The sequence below is a fragment of the Salvelinus alpinus genome, chromosome 34 (assembly GCF_045679555.1).
Source record: "Salvelinus alpinus chromosome 34, SLU_Salpinus.1, whole genome shotgun sequence".
NCBI lineage: Eukaryota > Metazoa > Chordata > Actinopteri > Salmoniformes > Salmonidae > Salvelinus > Salvelinus alpinus.
Genome location: NC_092119.1, coordinates 15,256,888 through 15,273,617, shown reverse-complemented (window position 1 = coordinate 15,273,617; position 16,730 = coordinate 15,256,888). Strand labels below are relative to the sequence as shown.

General features: G+C 41.2%; 1 protein-coding gene across 1 annotated transcript; it reads right to left on the bottom strand.

Moving 5' to 3' along the window:
- Positions 1-185: 185 nt before the first annotated feature.
- LOC139563603 (trifunctional enzyme subunit alpha, mitochondrial-like) lies at positions 186-11,924 on the bottom strand. The gene is made up of 20 exons (XM_071382418.1): positions 11,792-11,924; positions 11,012-11,053; positions 10,864-10,934; positions 10,560-10,693; positions 10,182-10,320; positions 9,097-9,216; positions 6,029-6,131; positions 5,725-5,847; positions 5,529-5,647; positions 5,305-5,361; positions 5,070-5,179; positions 4,653-4,787; positions 3,975-4,146; positions 3,770-3,856; positions 2,831-2,971; positions 2,618-2,686; positions 2,306-2,501; positions 1,923-2,037; positions 1,593-1,738; positions 186-900 (listed from the first exon to the last, which is right to left on the bottom strand). The coding sequence occupies exons 1-20, from the start codon at positions 11,853-11,855 to the stop codon at positions 755-757; spliced, it is 2,289 nt and encodes a 762-aa protein (XP_071238519.1). The 5' UTR covers positions 11,856-11,924; the 3' UTR covers positions 186-754.
- Between the last annotated feature and the right edge of the window lie 4,806 nt (positions 11,925-16,730).

The following is a 16,730-nucleotide window of genomic DNA, read 5'->3' as shown; positions in this document are numbered from 1 at the left end:
GCAGACAATAGGAACAAGGCATGTGACCAACAAAACGAATTGGATTAAAGCGAAACCTTGTAAACAGGTGTAGCCTAATGCAATTATTTAATACATGTGACCTAATAGGCATAACAAATTTACCGATTAGCACAAAATGTTCATTCATTGAAAACAAAGAATATACATAAGCCTAGGCATTTGAATGTACTTCAATATCATTATTTATTCATTTACTGGCTCTAAATATTAAATACATCACTGCCCAAACCATGGCATAAAGACCAAAATCACAAATGTAAAAAAGAAAAAGAAAAAAAGAAACATTCACCTCAGATGAATAAACATGATTGAACAGCCCAAGACTGGTCACTTATGAAAACTGAAATGGCACCCTATATAGTGATCCTGGTCAAAAGGAGTCCACTATATAGGGAGTCATTTGAGATGAAGACATGAATTTAAATTTACATCGAGAAGACTAGGATTGCCAGTTGGATCTACACCTGCCTCAGATGGATATTACAGCAGAATATTATCAAAAAAGGGAACTGTCAAATAATGTTAACATTTCTTTTTTATTAAACACCCCAAAAAAAGAACTGTTAGTTATGAACTTGAAACATATTGTGATTTGTAAAAACAGGCCCCTCGTGATTTCTCTTCTGCAAACTTCAAAGAAATAAGCACTGAGCTTAAGTTAACAGACAAATACACAGCCTAGGCACATTCTAATGGCAGCCTGCTATTAGATGGTAGCAGTAGATGAGGAAAGTCACTTGTGGAATCGCTTGTTGGAGTCCTTGGCGTGATCCAGCAGTAGCTGACAGGGGGTGAAGTGGTTGCCGTAAACCTCCTCATACCTCCTCATCTTCTCTACTAGCTTGTCGGCACCGAAGGTATCCACAAACCGGAAAGGACCTGAACAGAGAAGGTTAAAATAATGTTTGTAGGATTCACTCTTTCAAAAGGACAAATTATGATAGCACGATAATCTGATAGCTGTCTAAAATACTGAAATTGGATAAATCAAATTTAGTCAAGTCCAGCTCCACAAACTGGAAAGGACTAAACAGGGAAGTTGAAAGAAAAGTCCTAATTGTAGCACAACAAAAAGGCTGTGCCTGCTGTTAAACCTGAAAAGAGTTCAGCAACACATGCAATGTCATTAGAGCTGGTTTTGCTCATGTCATCATCCTATATGTGTGGCTGGCTCAGCTGGTAAAAGGTCATGGGTTCAATTTCCACAGGGATTGGATATATAGCAAAAATGTATGCAGTCACTGCACTGTAAGTGGCATAAAGTATAAGACCAGTGGAGGCTGCTGAAGGGAGGACGGCTCATAATAAATGGCCAGAATGGAGTAAATGGAATCAAACATGGTTTTCATGTTATATGCCATTCCAACCATTATTATGAGCCGTCTAGAGAAGGAACATTTAAGCTCCACTGCTGATTTTCATTCTTGTCCTTTAGTCAGGGACCAACTTAGACCTGGAACACTGGTTGGTGCAATTCATTATCAGAATTAATTATAGAACAGAAACCCAGCAGTACTCCGTCCGGACCTCCAGACTCATTTGAATACCCTTGCTATAGAGTAAATCTCTACCTCCAAGGCAGGGGGGGAATCCCAGTCCGAACACAGCTCCTATATCTCCCTCTACGGGGCCGTTCAGGATCCCCTCCTGCAGACACATCACTGCCTCGTTCACGAACCGCGAGACCAGACGGTACTGGACATCAGAGTCTGAAGACCTGGAGTAAAAAGACCCAGACAGTTAAGTGGTGGTGTAGAGAGTAGATGATCCTGTGTGGCTCAGGTGGTAAGAGGGTTGAGCTAGCAAATGCCATTCCCACTGGGATCACATACAAAACATGGATGCATTCACTGTACTGTAAGTCACTTAGAGGGGACATCTCCGCAGTGGTTGCGACTTACACTGAAGGGTTTGGTGTCAACTTGAATTTCTCCAGGAGGTCGTCAATATCGGGGTTGACATCTTTGCTTTTGAGTCCTGGCGTATACACGTAGCAGCCCTTTCCTGATTTGCGGCCTGTTGATGGAAAATATATCTAATTGGGTATCAGATAAAACCAATGAGGATCATGCGTTTCCCATTACATAATTTCTCCCAAATTTCCTTGATTCTTCACATACGCTCCTTCTCAAACCTCATTGGTGGAGAAGTTCCAAAGGTCCTCCCCTCTTACCTTCTCCTCCAATGTATTAAGAAAGCAAGATGAAGGCATGCAAGAAATCGAGGGAAGTTTAAAACATTTTGAAAGAGCCTTTGTCTCAAAGTCATACAAACAAGAATTTACCCTTAAATCCTCTCTCCACCATGGTCTTCAGCACATCAACGTTTCCACCTCCGAACCTGGATCCGAATGCTTTGCCGAGGTCCTCAGCCACATGGGCAGCCACGTCAATGCCCACCTCATCAGCCAGTGTAGCTGCACCCACTGGGAACCCAAAACCTGTGGTCAGGGCATCCAGCTTCTTGGGGTTAACGCCTTCCTGAGAACACACACACACAGCACAGAAATACAGGTACATTATTTGAATTTTTGGAGACAATACCCACGTCATTCCAACATTGTAGATGAAGAGACAGTGTGTGTGACAACACTAACCTGTAGTACTCGCACTGCCTCAGCTAACATAGGAGCCAGACACCTGGTGGTGTAGAACCCAGGTCCATCCTGCAAACAAGCACACAAGTTATTATAGGCCCATGAAAAGCACTACAGTATAAACTATATCAAATTCATGTATTAGTGTCGTGATGTTTATCAACAAGCTAAGGGAGAACATGGGAAGTGGGCACTGAGCAGAAGCGCACTCACTCCGACAACGATGATGACTTTCCCCTGCTTCAGGCCTACAGCAACAGCAGCGGCAGTGGTGTCTTTAGAGGTCTTATCTGTCGTGATGATCTCCAACAGCTGCATCTTGTCCACTGGAGAGAAGTAGTGCATACCAATAACCTACAGGAATAGAAAATACAACTCTATTTATTGCAATGGCTCCAGTTATACAGGCAAAACTACTCAGTGACCTTGTGGTTAGTGTCCGCCCAGATATTGGGGGTTCAATCCCTGATCAAGTCGTATCAAAGACTCTGAAAATGGGACATGCCTTCTCTCTGCTTGGCACTCAGTATTAAAGGGATTTTGGCAATGAGGCACTTCATCTACTTCCACAGAGTCAGATTAACTAGTGGATAAATGTTTGTCTCTGTGTCCAGTATGAAGGAAGTTAGAGGAAGTTTCGCGAGCCAATGGTAACTAGCATTAGCACAATGGCGAAGTCTACAGATATCTGCTAGCAGATACCATAGACTTCCAGTCATTATGCTAACCCTAGTTAGCAATTGCGCTAGCTAGCAACTTTCTTCAAACCGCCCGCATAGACATAAAAATGGTATCCACAAGTTCATCCAACTATGGGGAAATAGACAACATCCCAAAGTATCCCTTTAAGGAGATGATTGGAGGTAAGGCCCTGAAACAGACTAGCATCCTGTCCAGGAGGTGTACTTGTACATCAAGCTGCCTCACGTGACAGAAACAGGAGATTGGCTCCTGCCTCTATGGGATGTTCTGGCTTGGACAAAGCTTACTTCTACAGATACAATAACCAGCCCAAAGCACACAAAACATGTAGCCTGAGAGGTTATTGTGGACAAAGGGATACTAGTGAGTTGTTTGAATCTGGCTTGAAGGAGCAATAAGGCCTTTTTTTTAACAAGAATGTTAATCTCATTGAACTCTTACTAAACCTACCTTTTCTGGCCTCATGCTAGCAGCAGCAATATCTTTGATGGGGAGAGCAGACGTGTTGGTGGCAAATATACAGTGAGGTGGAATCAACTGTAATCAGAAAAAAGTTCATTTAGAACAATGTTGTCCAATAAGAAACGCTTATTTTAGTTTTGATTTAGAAAAAGCTTTCTGTTGTGCCCCAATTAAAAAATTCTGCACTACTTACAGCTTCCACCTCCTTGATGACTCTGTGTTTGATGTTGATGTCCTCAAACACAGCTTCGATGACCATGTCAGCCTTCTCAAAACCACTGTAGTCCAACTGGCCAGTTAAGCTGGACAGTGTGGAGTCCCTCTCAAATGACGTGATGGCCTTCCTTTTGATTTTGTCATTGAGGCTGGTGATGAAAGTGAGGGCAGGTTTAATCTCTGTACTAGCTACCCAATCAACATTTATGTAAAGTCTGTCGAGAGAGATTAGGGCAGGTTCAACAATTTTTCGTTTCTTCTTTATCAACAACTCCAGCTATGCTTTAAGGGTCAGATCCCCAGACACAGATTAAGCCTAGTCCTGGACTAAAATGCTATTTCTTAATCTGTAGGAAACCGTTCCTAGGAGATTAACCCCCAATATGCCAGACAGCCAGGAGATTGTGTAGCTGAAATAGTCAATAGCTAATTAGTGGTGCGCTATTCGTCTTTTTCTGTATAGACCGACAGCAACTTCTGGTGCTTCATTATATATATATATATCTCTCATTGACTGGCTTGTTCTTGTTTCAGGAAACTAAATAACATATCAGATAATATATCTGGCCATTACAACAAATCAAAGACTTCTGACCAAATGCATAGTTACTGCACCTTGCCTTTGTAGTGCAGTATTGCGCTCTTGTAAACCCACCCTTTGTAGACCTGCTGCTGACCCCTGCTCAACCCTTCCACGGTGGTGTCCTTCAGGACAGTGTGGATGCCCTTGTCCACAGTCACCTGGGCAATGCCTGCACCCATCAGACCTGCTCCCAAGATAGCCAGGTTCCTGGTGGATGCGGAATGAAGAAACAGGCTGTTACAATAGAATGGAATTATTGTCCACCAAGGATTCCCACCCCCCAAATCATTTTGTTTGTACCATATCTCCAGTTACAAGGTTAATGTCATGACCTCTCAAATAATGAAATCAGCATAAGTGGTTTGATCTCCAAGAAACTCTGAATCATCTGACCAGTATTACAATATTTGTAATAAGGTTAGCATTTTTCACTGATTGAAACATGAAAATAGCTATTTTACTGGTTTTGGGTCAAAGGTCATCACTTACTTAACCGGTCTCTCAGGGACTCCAAAGCGGTTCTTCTTGCATGCCACTTGGCCATGGTAAAGTCCAATCAGGGCATTTGATTCAGAAGTCATTGCCAATTTGCCAAAGTTCTGTAAAGAATGAATAAGAATGATAAAACAGTGACTGAAAGAAACCATGTTCCATACAAAACCATTACATTTACTGATAAGCATACGATTCAGAAATCTATTTAACTCCATGTATATTCTCTGACCTGTGCTTCTGCCAAATAGCCAGAATCTGGGCCCTGTTCCAAGCCAGCCTTCACACTCTGAGGGGGAGAGAGGAACGAATAGAAGTTAAGTCTTTTTCAATAGAACCATGAGAGAAAAGTTTCATCTGGAGCTCTGTGTCCACTTTAAAAATTGCTGCCAATTCATATACTTCACTCACTAAAATCCTCATCATTAAATGGAGAAGTAGATACCAAAGTCCTACCTCAATGATTTTCAAAGGGGCAGGATACAGTCCCTTGCTCATCTTCATGACTTTGCCAGTAACAGTTTTGTAGATCTGTTGCCGCACAAACTCAATGCCCATTACGTAGTCTTGGACTTCTGCAGAGGAAGGAGAGAAAAACTAAATGTTAAAAGCATCCAAAAAAAGTATTGGCCTCTAATACGCAAATACTTACTCTGCATCATGCCTTTCTTCTTGGTGAGCAAGATCTTCTTGTGGACAATTCCCCTGGCACACTGTATGGCAACCTCCTCCAGGTACTCAATGGTCCTCTCCTCTGGACTCTTCAATCCAGGTCCTGGAATATCAAAAAGGGGGATCAATAAGCAGCAGTTAAGACACCTTCCCTGACAGTATCTAACCTGTAAACAATTTCCAGCTATTGTAAATCTCAGAACATTCTATGAATACTGGTATGCTCTTATCAGTAACTTTTATTGATTATAATATTGATTGCATTAGTGCAGTGATTACAATACCTAGTGGGTCCACTAGCTGATGGACCAGACCCATCTTCTTGGCTTTGTCTGCCTTGATGTTTCTTCCAGTCAGCATCATGTCAAAGGCACCAGGAATACCAACCTGAAGACAACATATTTTACACTATGACAGCGTTCCATTTATTTAATTTTTAACTGCTGACACCAAATCAAGAAAATTAAACACTACTACAACAGGCAAAGAGTGCTGCAAATCAGATCAATGTATTAAAGAATACTGTAGCATTATGCAGTACAGTCAGTGTGCGTAGTGACTGAGTTTCACTCTACCAATATCACTGAAAATAAACACAACATGAAGTTTTGGTCCCTTTTTTCATGAGCCAAAATAAAACATCCCAGAAATTTCACAAATTTTGTGCATCTCCGTTAGTGAGCATTTCCCCTTTGCCAAGATAATCCAACCACCTGACAGGTGTGGCATATCAAGAAGCTGATTAAACAGTATGATTATACAGGTGCACCTTGTGCTGGTGACAATAAAAGACTACTAGAATGTGCAGTTTCACACAATACAATGTCACAGATGTCTCAAGTTGGGGGAGCGTGCAATTGGCCTGCTGACTGGAGGAATGTCCACCAGAGCTGTTGAATTGAATATTCATTTCTCTACCACAAACTGCCTCCAACGTCATTTTAGATCATTTGGCAGTACGTCCAACCGGCCTCACAACCTCAGACCACGTGTAACCAGGCAGCCCAAGACCTCCACAGCAGTCTTCTTCACCTGCAGGATTGTCTGAGACCAGCCAGCCGGACAACTGATGAAACTGAGTTTGCACAACCAAAGAATTTCTGTACAACCTATCGGAAACCATCTCAGAGAAGCTCATCTGCGTGCTCGTCATCCTAACCAGGGTCTTGACCTGAATGCAGTTCGGCGTCGTAACAGACTTCAGTAGGTAAATGCTCACCTTCAATGGTACACTGGCACGCTGGAGAAATGTGCTCTTCACGGGTGAATCACGGTTTCAACTAGAGGTCGACCGCTTAATCGGAATGGCCGATTAATTAGGGCCGATTTCAGGTTTTCATAACAATCGGAAATCGGTAATTTTGGACGCCGTTTTTTTTTTTTTTTTTTTTTTTTTTTTACACGTTTATTTAACTAGGCAAGTCAGTTAAGAACACATTCTTATTTTCAATGATGGCCTAGGAACGGTGGGTTAACTGCCTTGTTCAGGGGCAGAATGATAGATTTTTACCTTGTCAGCTCAGGGATTCAATCTTGCAACCTACGGTTAACTAGTCCAACACTCTAACCACCTGCCTCACAAGGAGCCCGCCTGTTACGCGAATGCAGTAAGAAGCCAAGGTAAGTTTCTAGCTAGCATTAAACTTATCTTATAAAAAACAATCATAATCACTAGTTATAACTACACATGGTTGATGATATTACTAGTTTATCTAGCGTGTCCTGCGTTGCATATAATCGATGCAGTGCGCATTCGCGAAAAAGGACTGTCGTTGCTCCAACGGGTACCTAACCATAAACATCAATGCCTTTCTTAAAATCAATACACAGAAGTATATATTTTTAAACCTGCATATTTAGCTAAAAGAAAACCAGGTTAGCAGGCAATATTAACCAGGTGACATTGTGTCACTTCTCTTGCGTTCATTGCATGCAGACTCAGGGTATATGCAACAGTTTGGGCCACCTGGCTCATTGCGAACTAATTTGCCAGAATTTTACGTAATTATGACATAACATTGAAGGTTGTGCAATGTAACAGGAATATTTAGACTTATGGATGCCACCCGTTAGATAAACTATGGAACGGTTCCGTATTTCACTGAAAGAATAAATGTTTTGTTTTCGAGATGATAGTTTCCGGATTCGACCATATTAATGACCTAAGGCTCGTATTTGTGTTATTATTATGTTATAATTAAGTCTATGATTTGATAGAGCAGTCTGACTGAGCGATGGTGGGCACCAGCAGGCTCGTAAGCATTCATTCAAACAGCACTTTCCTGCGTTTTGCCAGCAGCTCTGCTGTTTATGAATTCAAGCCTATCAGCTCCCGAGATTAGGCTGGTGTAACCGATGTGAAATGGCTAGCTAGTTAGCGGGGTGCGTGCTAATAGCGTTTCAAACGTCACTCACTCTGAGACTTTGAGTAGTTGTTCCCCTTGCTCTGCAAGGGTAACGCTGCATCGAGGGTGGCTGTTGTCGATGTGTTCCTGGTTCGAGCCCAGGTAGCGGAGAGGAAGCTATACTGTTACACTGGCAAAACTAAAGTGCCTATAAGAACATACAAAAGTCAAAGGTATATGAAATACAAATCGTATAGAGAGAAATAGTCCTATAATAACTACAACCTAAAACTTCTTACCTGGGAATATTGAAGACTCATGTTAAAAGGAACCACCAGCTTTCATATGTTCTCATGTTCTGAGCAAGGAACTTAAACGTTAGCTTTCTTAGATGGCACATATTGCACTTTTACTTTCTTCTCCAACACTTTGTTTTTGCATTATTTAAACCAAATTGAACATGTTTCATTATTTATTTGAGGCTAAATTGATTTTATTGATGTATTATATTAAGTTAAAATAAGTGTTCATTCAGTATTGTTGTAATTGTCATTATTTTTTTTAAAGTATTTATTTATTTATATATTTATTTTTTAATCGGCATCGGCCTTTTTTGGTCCTCCAATAATTGGTATCGGCATTGAAAAATCATAATCGGTCGACCTCTAGTTTCAACTGTACCGGGCAGATAGCGTGTATGCAGTCGTGTGGGCGAGCAGTTTACTGACGTCAACGTTGTGAACAAAGTGCCCCATGGTGGTGTTGGGGTTATGGTATGGGCAGGGATAAGCTACAGACAACGAACACAATTGCATTTTAACGATGGCAATTTGAATGTACAGAGATACTGTGACGAGATCCTGAGGCCCCATTGTCGTGCCATTCATATGCCAACATCACCTCATGTTTCAGCATGATAATGCACAGCCCCATGCCGCAAAGATCTGTTTTACTGTGCTGTTCAGGTAGGGTTTCTGAACGTATAAAGTATTTTCCCTGATACTGACCATCTTAGGGAGTCTCTGTGTTCCTCCAGCTCCAGGTAGAAGACCAAGCATCACCTCAGGGGTTCCCAGCACTGTCTTCTTACTCTTAGTAGCAACTCTGTACTGGCAGGCGATGGCAAACTAAAGACACAACACATTGAAACATTACGTTTAGAAAATGATTAACTTTGGAAGAAAGGAAGTCAAATTTGTCTTGTTGTCCGAGATTATTTTGTAATTTGTTACGATACTGAGTAATACTAGACAAAGTGAAATTGTGGGACTTGCTTTAGCTCTTTAAAAGTATTTTTTTGTGGTTGTGGAAGAAGTGTTCCGATTTTAGATTTGAAAAGCAGACTAAGATGCCATACATTGTAGGGAAAGTGGTCAACATTTTAACAAAAAATGTGAAGGGATACTTTGGGATTTTGGCAATGAAGCCCTTTATCCACAAGTTCGATGAACTCGTGGATACCATGTGTGTGCAGTTTGAAGGAAGTTGCTTGCTAGATGTTACCATAGACATCCGGTCATTGTGCTAATGCTAGTTAGCATTGGCTCATGAAACTACCTCCAACTTCCTTCATATAGGATGCAGAGACATAACAATGGTATCCACAAGTTGATCTGATTCCGGGAAAGTAAAGGGCTTCATTGCCTAATTCCTAAAGTATGGCTTTAAAAAGGTTAGATTAAATTTAGCTGACTCGGTTACTAAAACAGCTGTATCTTTTGATCGGTAGAATATATTTCTGTTCCGATTTAAGATTTGAATAGCAGAGAAGTAGACCAAGATGTCATGCCGTCTAAGTATTTGTCTACGTTGTTGGGAAAGTGGTCAGAAGCCGATGTGTCAAGTCACAATAGGCCTTTTCACACTGCTTTGTCCACAGCAATTTGCTGAGGCAGTATTACAGCAACATTTTTTAATTACTTTTCTAGCCTAAACGGTGTAAGAGGAGTAGCATGCTAAATAATAATAAAAAGTCTATAGTATGACAAAGATTTAAACTGGGACGTTTGCTGTTGCAAGTCGCTTAGAATAGTATTTTTTCAATAATGATGATTATTTTATGTATTAGTGTAAAGGAAGTAATTTTGTTCACCTCTAAGCCGCCTCCTAAACAGGAGCCGTTGATGGCCGCAACAATGGGCTTGGGCGATTTCTCAATCCTCTCAAACATCTTCTGTCCCTCCTGAGATAGCTTTGTGACCTCCTCGGAGGTGTTACAGGCCTGGATCATGCTGCAAAAAAGAGGAGAGACAGTAGTGGGGGGAACACGGAAATTAGCACCCTAGAACACTCAAACCTTGCATAGCGGTGAAATGCATTACGCTAGACTGATATGCAACATTGAGAATCAAGTAAGCCTGAACTAGGCTACTTTCTAATCTGAGTACAGCATTTTAATTACACAGCATGTAAGCCAAGGTGGCACCAAATATTAACATTTATATCATATAATGTGAAAGGTGTGACTGACTTGATGTCAGCTCCTGCAATGAAGCAGCCAGGCTTGGAGGAGATGAGGACAGCACTCTGGACTGCATCGTTGGCCAAGACCTCATTAAATACTTCTATCATCTCATTTTGCATCTGGACCGACAGAGTGTTGACCTGCAAAAACATGGCTAGACATACAATACTGGTGCCTCTTGAGTGGTGCAGCGGTCTAAGGCACTGTGTTGCAGTGCTCGAGGGGTCACTACAGACCCAGGTTCAATCTCATAGGGCAGTTTAAATTTGATTGGTACTGTACATGGAAAATGTATTTTTAAATACATTACCTTAGAATTTGGGTCATTCATCCGAATGACCGCCACATCCTCTTTCACTTCATAGTTGACATGGGTTCGGGCTGAGAAGAAAGAGAGATCAAATTAAACGCCATACATTTATAATCAAGTTATTATCACAAGTAGGCGTTCAACTTACCTGACATGGCAAGGGCAACTGAAAAGGTACGGCATGAGATACCTAAAAATACAAAATAATAAGAGGGTTAACGTTAACTAAATTCAATACATTAGTTACTGATAAGGAAGTTAGCTAGCTAACAAAAACTAGCTAAGGTTGAGGAAGTGAAATATTTAGGCAACGCTTTATTTATTCTAGGCCTGGGGCTGCAACAGATAACCCATGACAAGTGTTGATGACGAGACGTATGGGGGGGGGGGTCTGACCTCAAAAAGACAAGACACTGAACTTTCACCTAGATTCCTTGTCTACACAGCAAATTAGACAATGACAAATGGAAGCATCTAATGTAAAGTGTAGATTTATCAAGAAAACAATTAAATTGCATAGAAAGTTTGATTCTGGCGATGAGTGGGTGTTCATATCTAGCCAGCTAGACTAACGTTAACTTAATTCATGTGACGTAGCTAATTTGCTCACTCGGTGAAAGTTCACTCGCATCAGTTAACTGCTAACTATCTAGCTATTTTAATCTTAGTTCATGAATTACAAATAGGGAGCGAAAGCCAGATGTGTGCACCAGTAAAGTTGCGTTGCTAAATTAGTTAGTAAACTGTGTCAGCTAGCTACCGGTAGACTTCTGACAGCTAAATTAACGTTTGCTAGCCAAGTTAGCTGCACCATTAGCACCAGCTAGCATCTCAGACAGAAGAGAGGCGCCGGTTTACAAAATGTGGCTAAACAATCGAATAACATTTGACTTTGGCATCAATTGCACACATTTCAACACAATTTTACCTGAGAGGACGTATCTCCTTGCTGTAATTCTGGACAGCGCACCCAGGGCTCGAACACCAGCCATTTTAGGAGGTCAAGAACACCGAAACAACCTGACTGCTGACAACCAATGATTTATATATACACTAGATGACTAATAAGGGGGCGCAGTGTTAAAGCCACCGTGCCTCCATCTTGGCACTCCCCCGCGTTGTAATTTTTTGGGGGGAAGCTATAGAAATGCATTTCTTAATTTCTACATTCGTTTTTGCCACAATTCTTTTTTACAGACACATTCATCCATACTTTTAAATTATATTATGTGAGCTGAACATAAATATATATATATAAGCATTTTCCTTTAAGTATATATTTTTTTAGAAATGACTAATGTTACTGTCCCCACTACAACAACAAAATAGCTAAATACATTTAATTTTTGTCCTTGAAACATTTAATTAAAATACCATTCGTTCCTATGTTGTAATTGCCGACCTGTGGTTTCAATCCAGGGTTTATACACATCATTGCCGACAACCGAAAGACATGCGGGAGCACATGACAGAAGTGGGGCGAGAAATACATATTTATAGCGTGTTTTTATACGCAGTAACACATTTTATGGGGAAAATGTATGGCGTTTTTTTTTAGATGGTCTTCATCAGCTAACATCACTTTTTGTGAATTTTGAAGAATTTATGTAATGAGGAAAAACACATGAAGCACATAAATGCTTCATAATTAAAAGGTCATGTTAAATGGCTTCTATTATCTCATAGAACGAAACGTATAAAATCTCCTAAACCTGTGTTAACCTCAGACCTTATTTTCGGCGTTTATTCCAACACCCTATTCATTCACCATATATTTTTTTAAATAGGGACGGATGAACGAACCAGAGCTAATTTATTTCAGGGTTTTTGAACTACAAACTATGATCTGTATTTAATCCAATGATTTATAAATACACTACATGACCAATAGGGGGCACTGTGTTGAAGCCACCGCGCCTTTGTCTTGGCACTCCCTCACCATTGTAAAACATATTTTGGAATCTATAGAAATGCATTTATTAATGTCTACATTCATTTTTTCAACGATTATTCTATTAAAGACACCTTAATGCATACTTTTAAATTATATTATGTGAGATAAACATACAAATAAAACATGAAAAAATATACAAAAACATTTGCCTTGTTCACGTTGGTAGTTTGAAGTGACTCATATCCAATTTTTTGGCATATCCGATTTGTATCTGTTATTTTTCTGGAAGTCTGAACAGCATAAAGCCACAATGAATCGGATATCTCAAGCCATATTTCAAACCACCTTCGTAGGTCAGAAGTCAGATACTGTGCCTCGACCTAGGTTGGGCAAAACTAAATATGGCGGTGTTTGCCTTAGCAATCTCATTAGGATAAAGACCTCCTCCATTCCTGCCATTATTGAAAGAGATCGTGATACCTCACATCTCAAAATAGGGTTACTTAATGTTAGATCCCTCACTTCAAAGGCAGTTATAGTCAATGAACTAATCACTGATCATAATCTTGATGTGATTGGCCTGACTGAAACATGGCTTAAGCCTGATGAATTTACTGTGTTAAATGAGGCCTCACCTCCTGGTTACACTAGTGACCATATTCCCCGTGCATCCCGCAAAGGCGGAGGTGTTGCTAACATTTACGATAGCAAATTTCAATTTACAAAAAAAAAAATGACGTTTTCGTCTTTTGAGCTTCTAGTCATGAAATCTATGCAGCCTACTCAATCACTTTTTATAGCTACTGTTTACAGGCCTCCTGGGCCATATACAGCGTTCCTCTCTGAGTTCCCTGAATTCCTATCAGACCTTGTAGTCATAGCAGATCATATTCAAATTTTTGGTGATTTTAATATTCATATGGAGAAGTCCACAGACCCACTCCAAAAGTCTTTCGGAGCCATCATCGACTCAGTGGGTGTTGTCCAACATGTCTCTGGACCTACTCACTGCCACAGTCATACTCTGGACCTAGTTTTGTCCCATGGAATAAATGTTGTAGATGTTAATGTTTTTCCTCATAATCCTGGACTGTCGGACCACCATTTTATTACGTTTGCAATCGCAACAAATAATCTGCTCAGACCCCAACCAAGGATCATCAAAAGTCGTGCTATAAATTCTCAGACAACACAAAAATTCCTTGATGCCCTTCCAGACTCCTTCTGCCTACCCAAGGACGTCAGAGGACAAAAATCAGCTAACCACCTAACTGAGGAACTCAATTTAATCTTGTGCAATACCCTAGATGCAGTTGCACCCCTAAAAACGAAAAACATTTGTCATAAGAAACTAGCTCCCTGGTATACAGAAAATACCCGAGCTTTGAAGCAAGCTTCCAGAAAATTGGAACGGAAATGGCGCCACACCAAACTGGAAGTCTTCCGACTAGCTTGGAAAGACAGTACCGTGCAGTACCGAAGAGCCCTCACTGCTGCTCGATCATCCTACTTTTCCAACTTAATTGAGGAAAATGAGAACAATCCAAAATTTATTTTTGATATTGTTGCAAAGCTAACTAAAAAGCAGCATTCCCCAAGAGAGGATGGCTTTCACTTCAGCAGTAATACATTCATGAACTTCTTTGAGGAAAAGATCATGATCATTAGAAAGCAAATTACGGACTCCTCTTTAAATCTGCGTATTCCTCCAGGGCTTAGCTGTCCTGGATCTGCACAGCTCTGCCAGGGCCTGGGATCGGGAGAGAAACTTAAGTGTTTTAGTACTATATCTCTTGACACAATGATGAAAATAATCATGGCCTCTAAACCTTCAAGCTGCATACTGGATCCTATTCCTACTAAACTACTGAAAGAGCTGCTTCCTGTGCTTGGCCCTCCTATGTTGAACATAATAAACGGCTCTCTATCCACCGGATGTGTACCAAACTCACTAAAAATGGCAGTAATAAAGCCTCTCTTGAAAAAGCCAAACCTTGACCCGGAAAATATAAAAAACTATCGGCCTATATCGAATCTTCCATTCCTCTCAAAAATGTTAGAAAAAGCTGTTGCGCAGCAACTCACTGCCTTCCTGAAGACAAACAATGTATACGAAATGCTTCAGTCTGGTTTTAGACCCCATCATAGCACTGAGACTGCACTTGTGAAGGTGGTAAATGACCTTTTAATGGCGTCAGACCGAGGCTCTGCATCTGTCCTCGTGCTACTAGACCTTAGTGCTGCCTTTGACACCATCGATCACCACATTCTTTTGGAGAGACTGGAAACCCAAATTGGTCTACACGGACAAGTTCTGGCCTGGTTTAGATCTTACCTGTCGGAAAGATATCAGTTTGTCTCTGTGAATGGTTTGTCCTCTGACAAATCAACTGTACATTTCGGTGTTCCTCAAGGTTCCGTTTTAGGACCACTATTGTTTTCACTATATATTTTACCTCTTGGGGATGTTATTCGAAAACATAATGTTAACTTTCACTGCTATGCGGATGACACACAGCTGTACATTTCAATGAAACATGGTGAAGCCCCAAAATTGCCCTCGCTAGAAGCCTGTGTTTCAGACATAAGGAAGTGGATGGCTGAAAACTTTCTACTTTTAAACTCGGACAAAACAGAGATGCTTGTTCTAGGTCCCAAGAAACAAAGAGATCTTCTGTTAAATCTGACAATTAATCTTGATGGTTGTAAAGTCGTCTCAAATAAAACTGTGAAGGACCTCGGCGTTACTCTTGACCCTGATCTCTCTTTTGACGAACATATCAAGACTGTTTCAAGGACAGCTTTTTTCCATCTACGTAACATTGCAAAAATCAGAAATTTTCTGTCCAAAAATGATGCATAAAAATTAATCCATGCATTTGTTACTTCTAGGTTAGACTACTGCAATGCTCTACTTTCCGGCTACCCGGATAAAGCACTAAATAAACTTCAGTTAGTGCTAAATACGGCTGCTAGAATCCTGACTAGAACCAAGAAATTTGATCATATTACTCCAGTTGTCATGTTTTGTCATTGATCATCATGTCTTGTCCCTGTGCTTCCCTCTGCTGGTCTTATTAGGTTCTTTCCCTCTTTCTATCCCTCTCTCTCCCCCTCCCTCTCTCCCTCTCTCGCTCTCTCTTTCTATCGTTCCGTTCCTGCTCCCAGCTGTTTCTCATTCTCCTAAACTACCTCATTTACTCTTTCACACCTGTCCCCTATTTTGCCCTCTGATTAGAGTCCCTATTTCTCCCTCTGTTTTCCGCTTCTGTCCTTGTCGGATTCTTGTTTGATGTTTGCTGTTCTGTGTCCTTGTTCCGCCCTGTCGTGTTTTTGCCTTCTTCAGATGCTGCGTGTGAGCAGGTGTCTATGTCAGCTACGGCCTGTGCCTTCCTGAAGCGACCTGCAGTCTGTGGTCGCGTCTCCAGTCGTTCCTCTCTACTGACGAGAGGATTTCAGTTTCCTGTTTTGGATTTACCTTTGATAATATCCTGGAGAATCATTGTTTGTTTAAGACTGGAATAAAGACTCTGTTTCTATTACGTCGCTTTTGGGTCCTCATTCACCAGCATAACAGAAGAATCCGACCAGGATGGACCCAGCGACTACGGATTCTCTCAACACTGCCGTCAAGTTCCAGGGAGCAATGCTCGGCAGACACGAGCAGGAATTGTCTGCTGCTCGTCATGCCGTTGAGACCCTGGCCGCTCAGGTCTCCGACCTGTCAGGACAGTTTCAGAGTCTTCGTCTCGTGCCACCAGCTACTTCCTGGTCTTCCGAGTCTCCGGAACCTAGGGTTAATAACCCACCATGTTACTCTGGGCAGCCCACTGAGTGTCGCTCCTTTCTCACCCAGTGTGATATTGTGTTCTCTCTCCAGCCCAACACATACTCAAGAGAGAGAGCTCGGATCGCTTACGTCATATCACTCCTTACTGGTCGGGCTCGGGAGTGGGGCACAGCTATCTGGGAG

What these genes read in the sequence shown, in the direction of transcription:
- LOC139563603 (XM_071382418.1), bottom strand. Translation starts at nt 11,855, where the DNA reads ATGGCTGGTGTTCGAGCCCTGGGTGCGCTGTCCAGAATTACAGCAAGG. An exon ending in AAGGAGATACGTCCTCTCAG is followed by an intron (nt 11,054 to 11,791) that starts GTAAAATTGTGT and finishes TTGTATTTTTAG; the next exon opens with GTATCTCATGCCGTACCTTT. An exon ending in TCATCAAGGAGGTGGAAGCT is followed by an intron (nt 3,857 to 3,974) that starts GTAAGTAGTGCA and finishes TTCTGATTACAG; the next exon opens with TTGATTCCACCTCACTGTAT.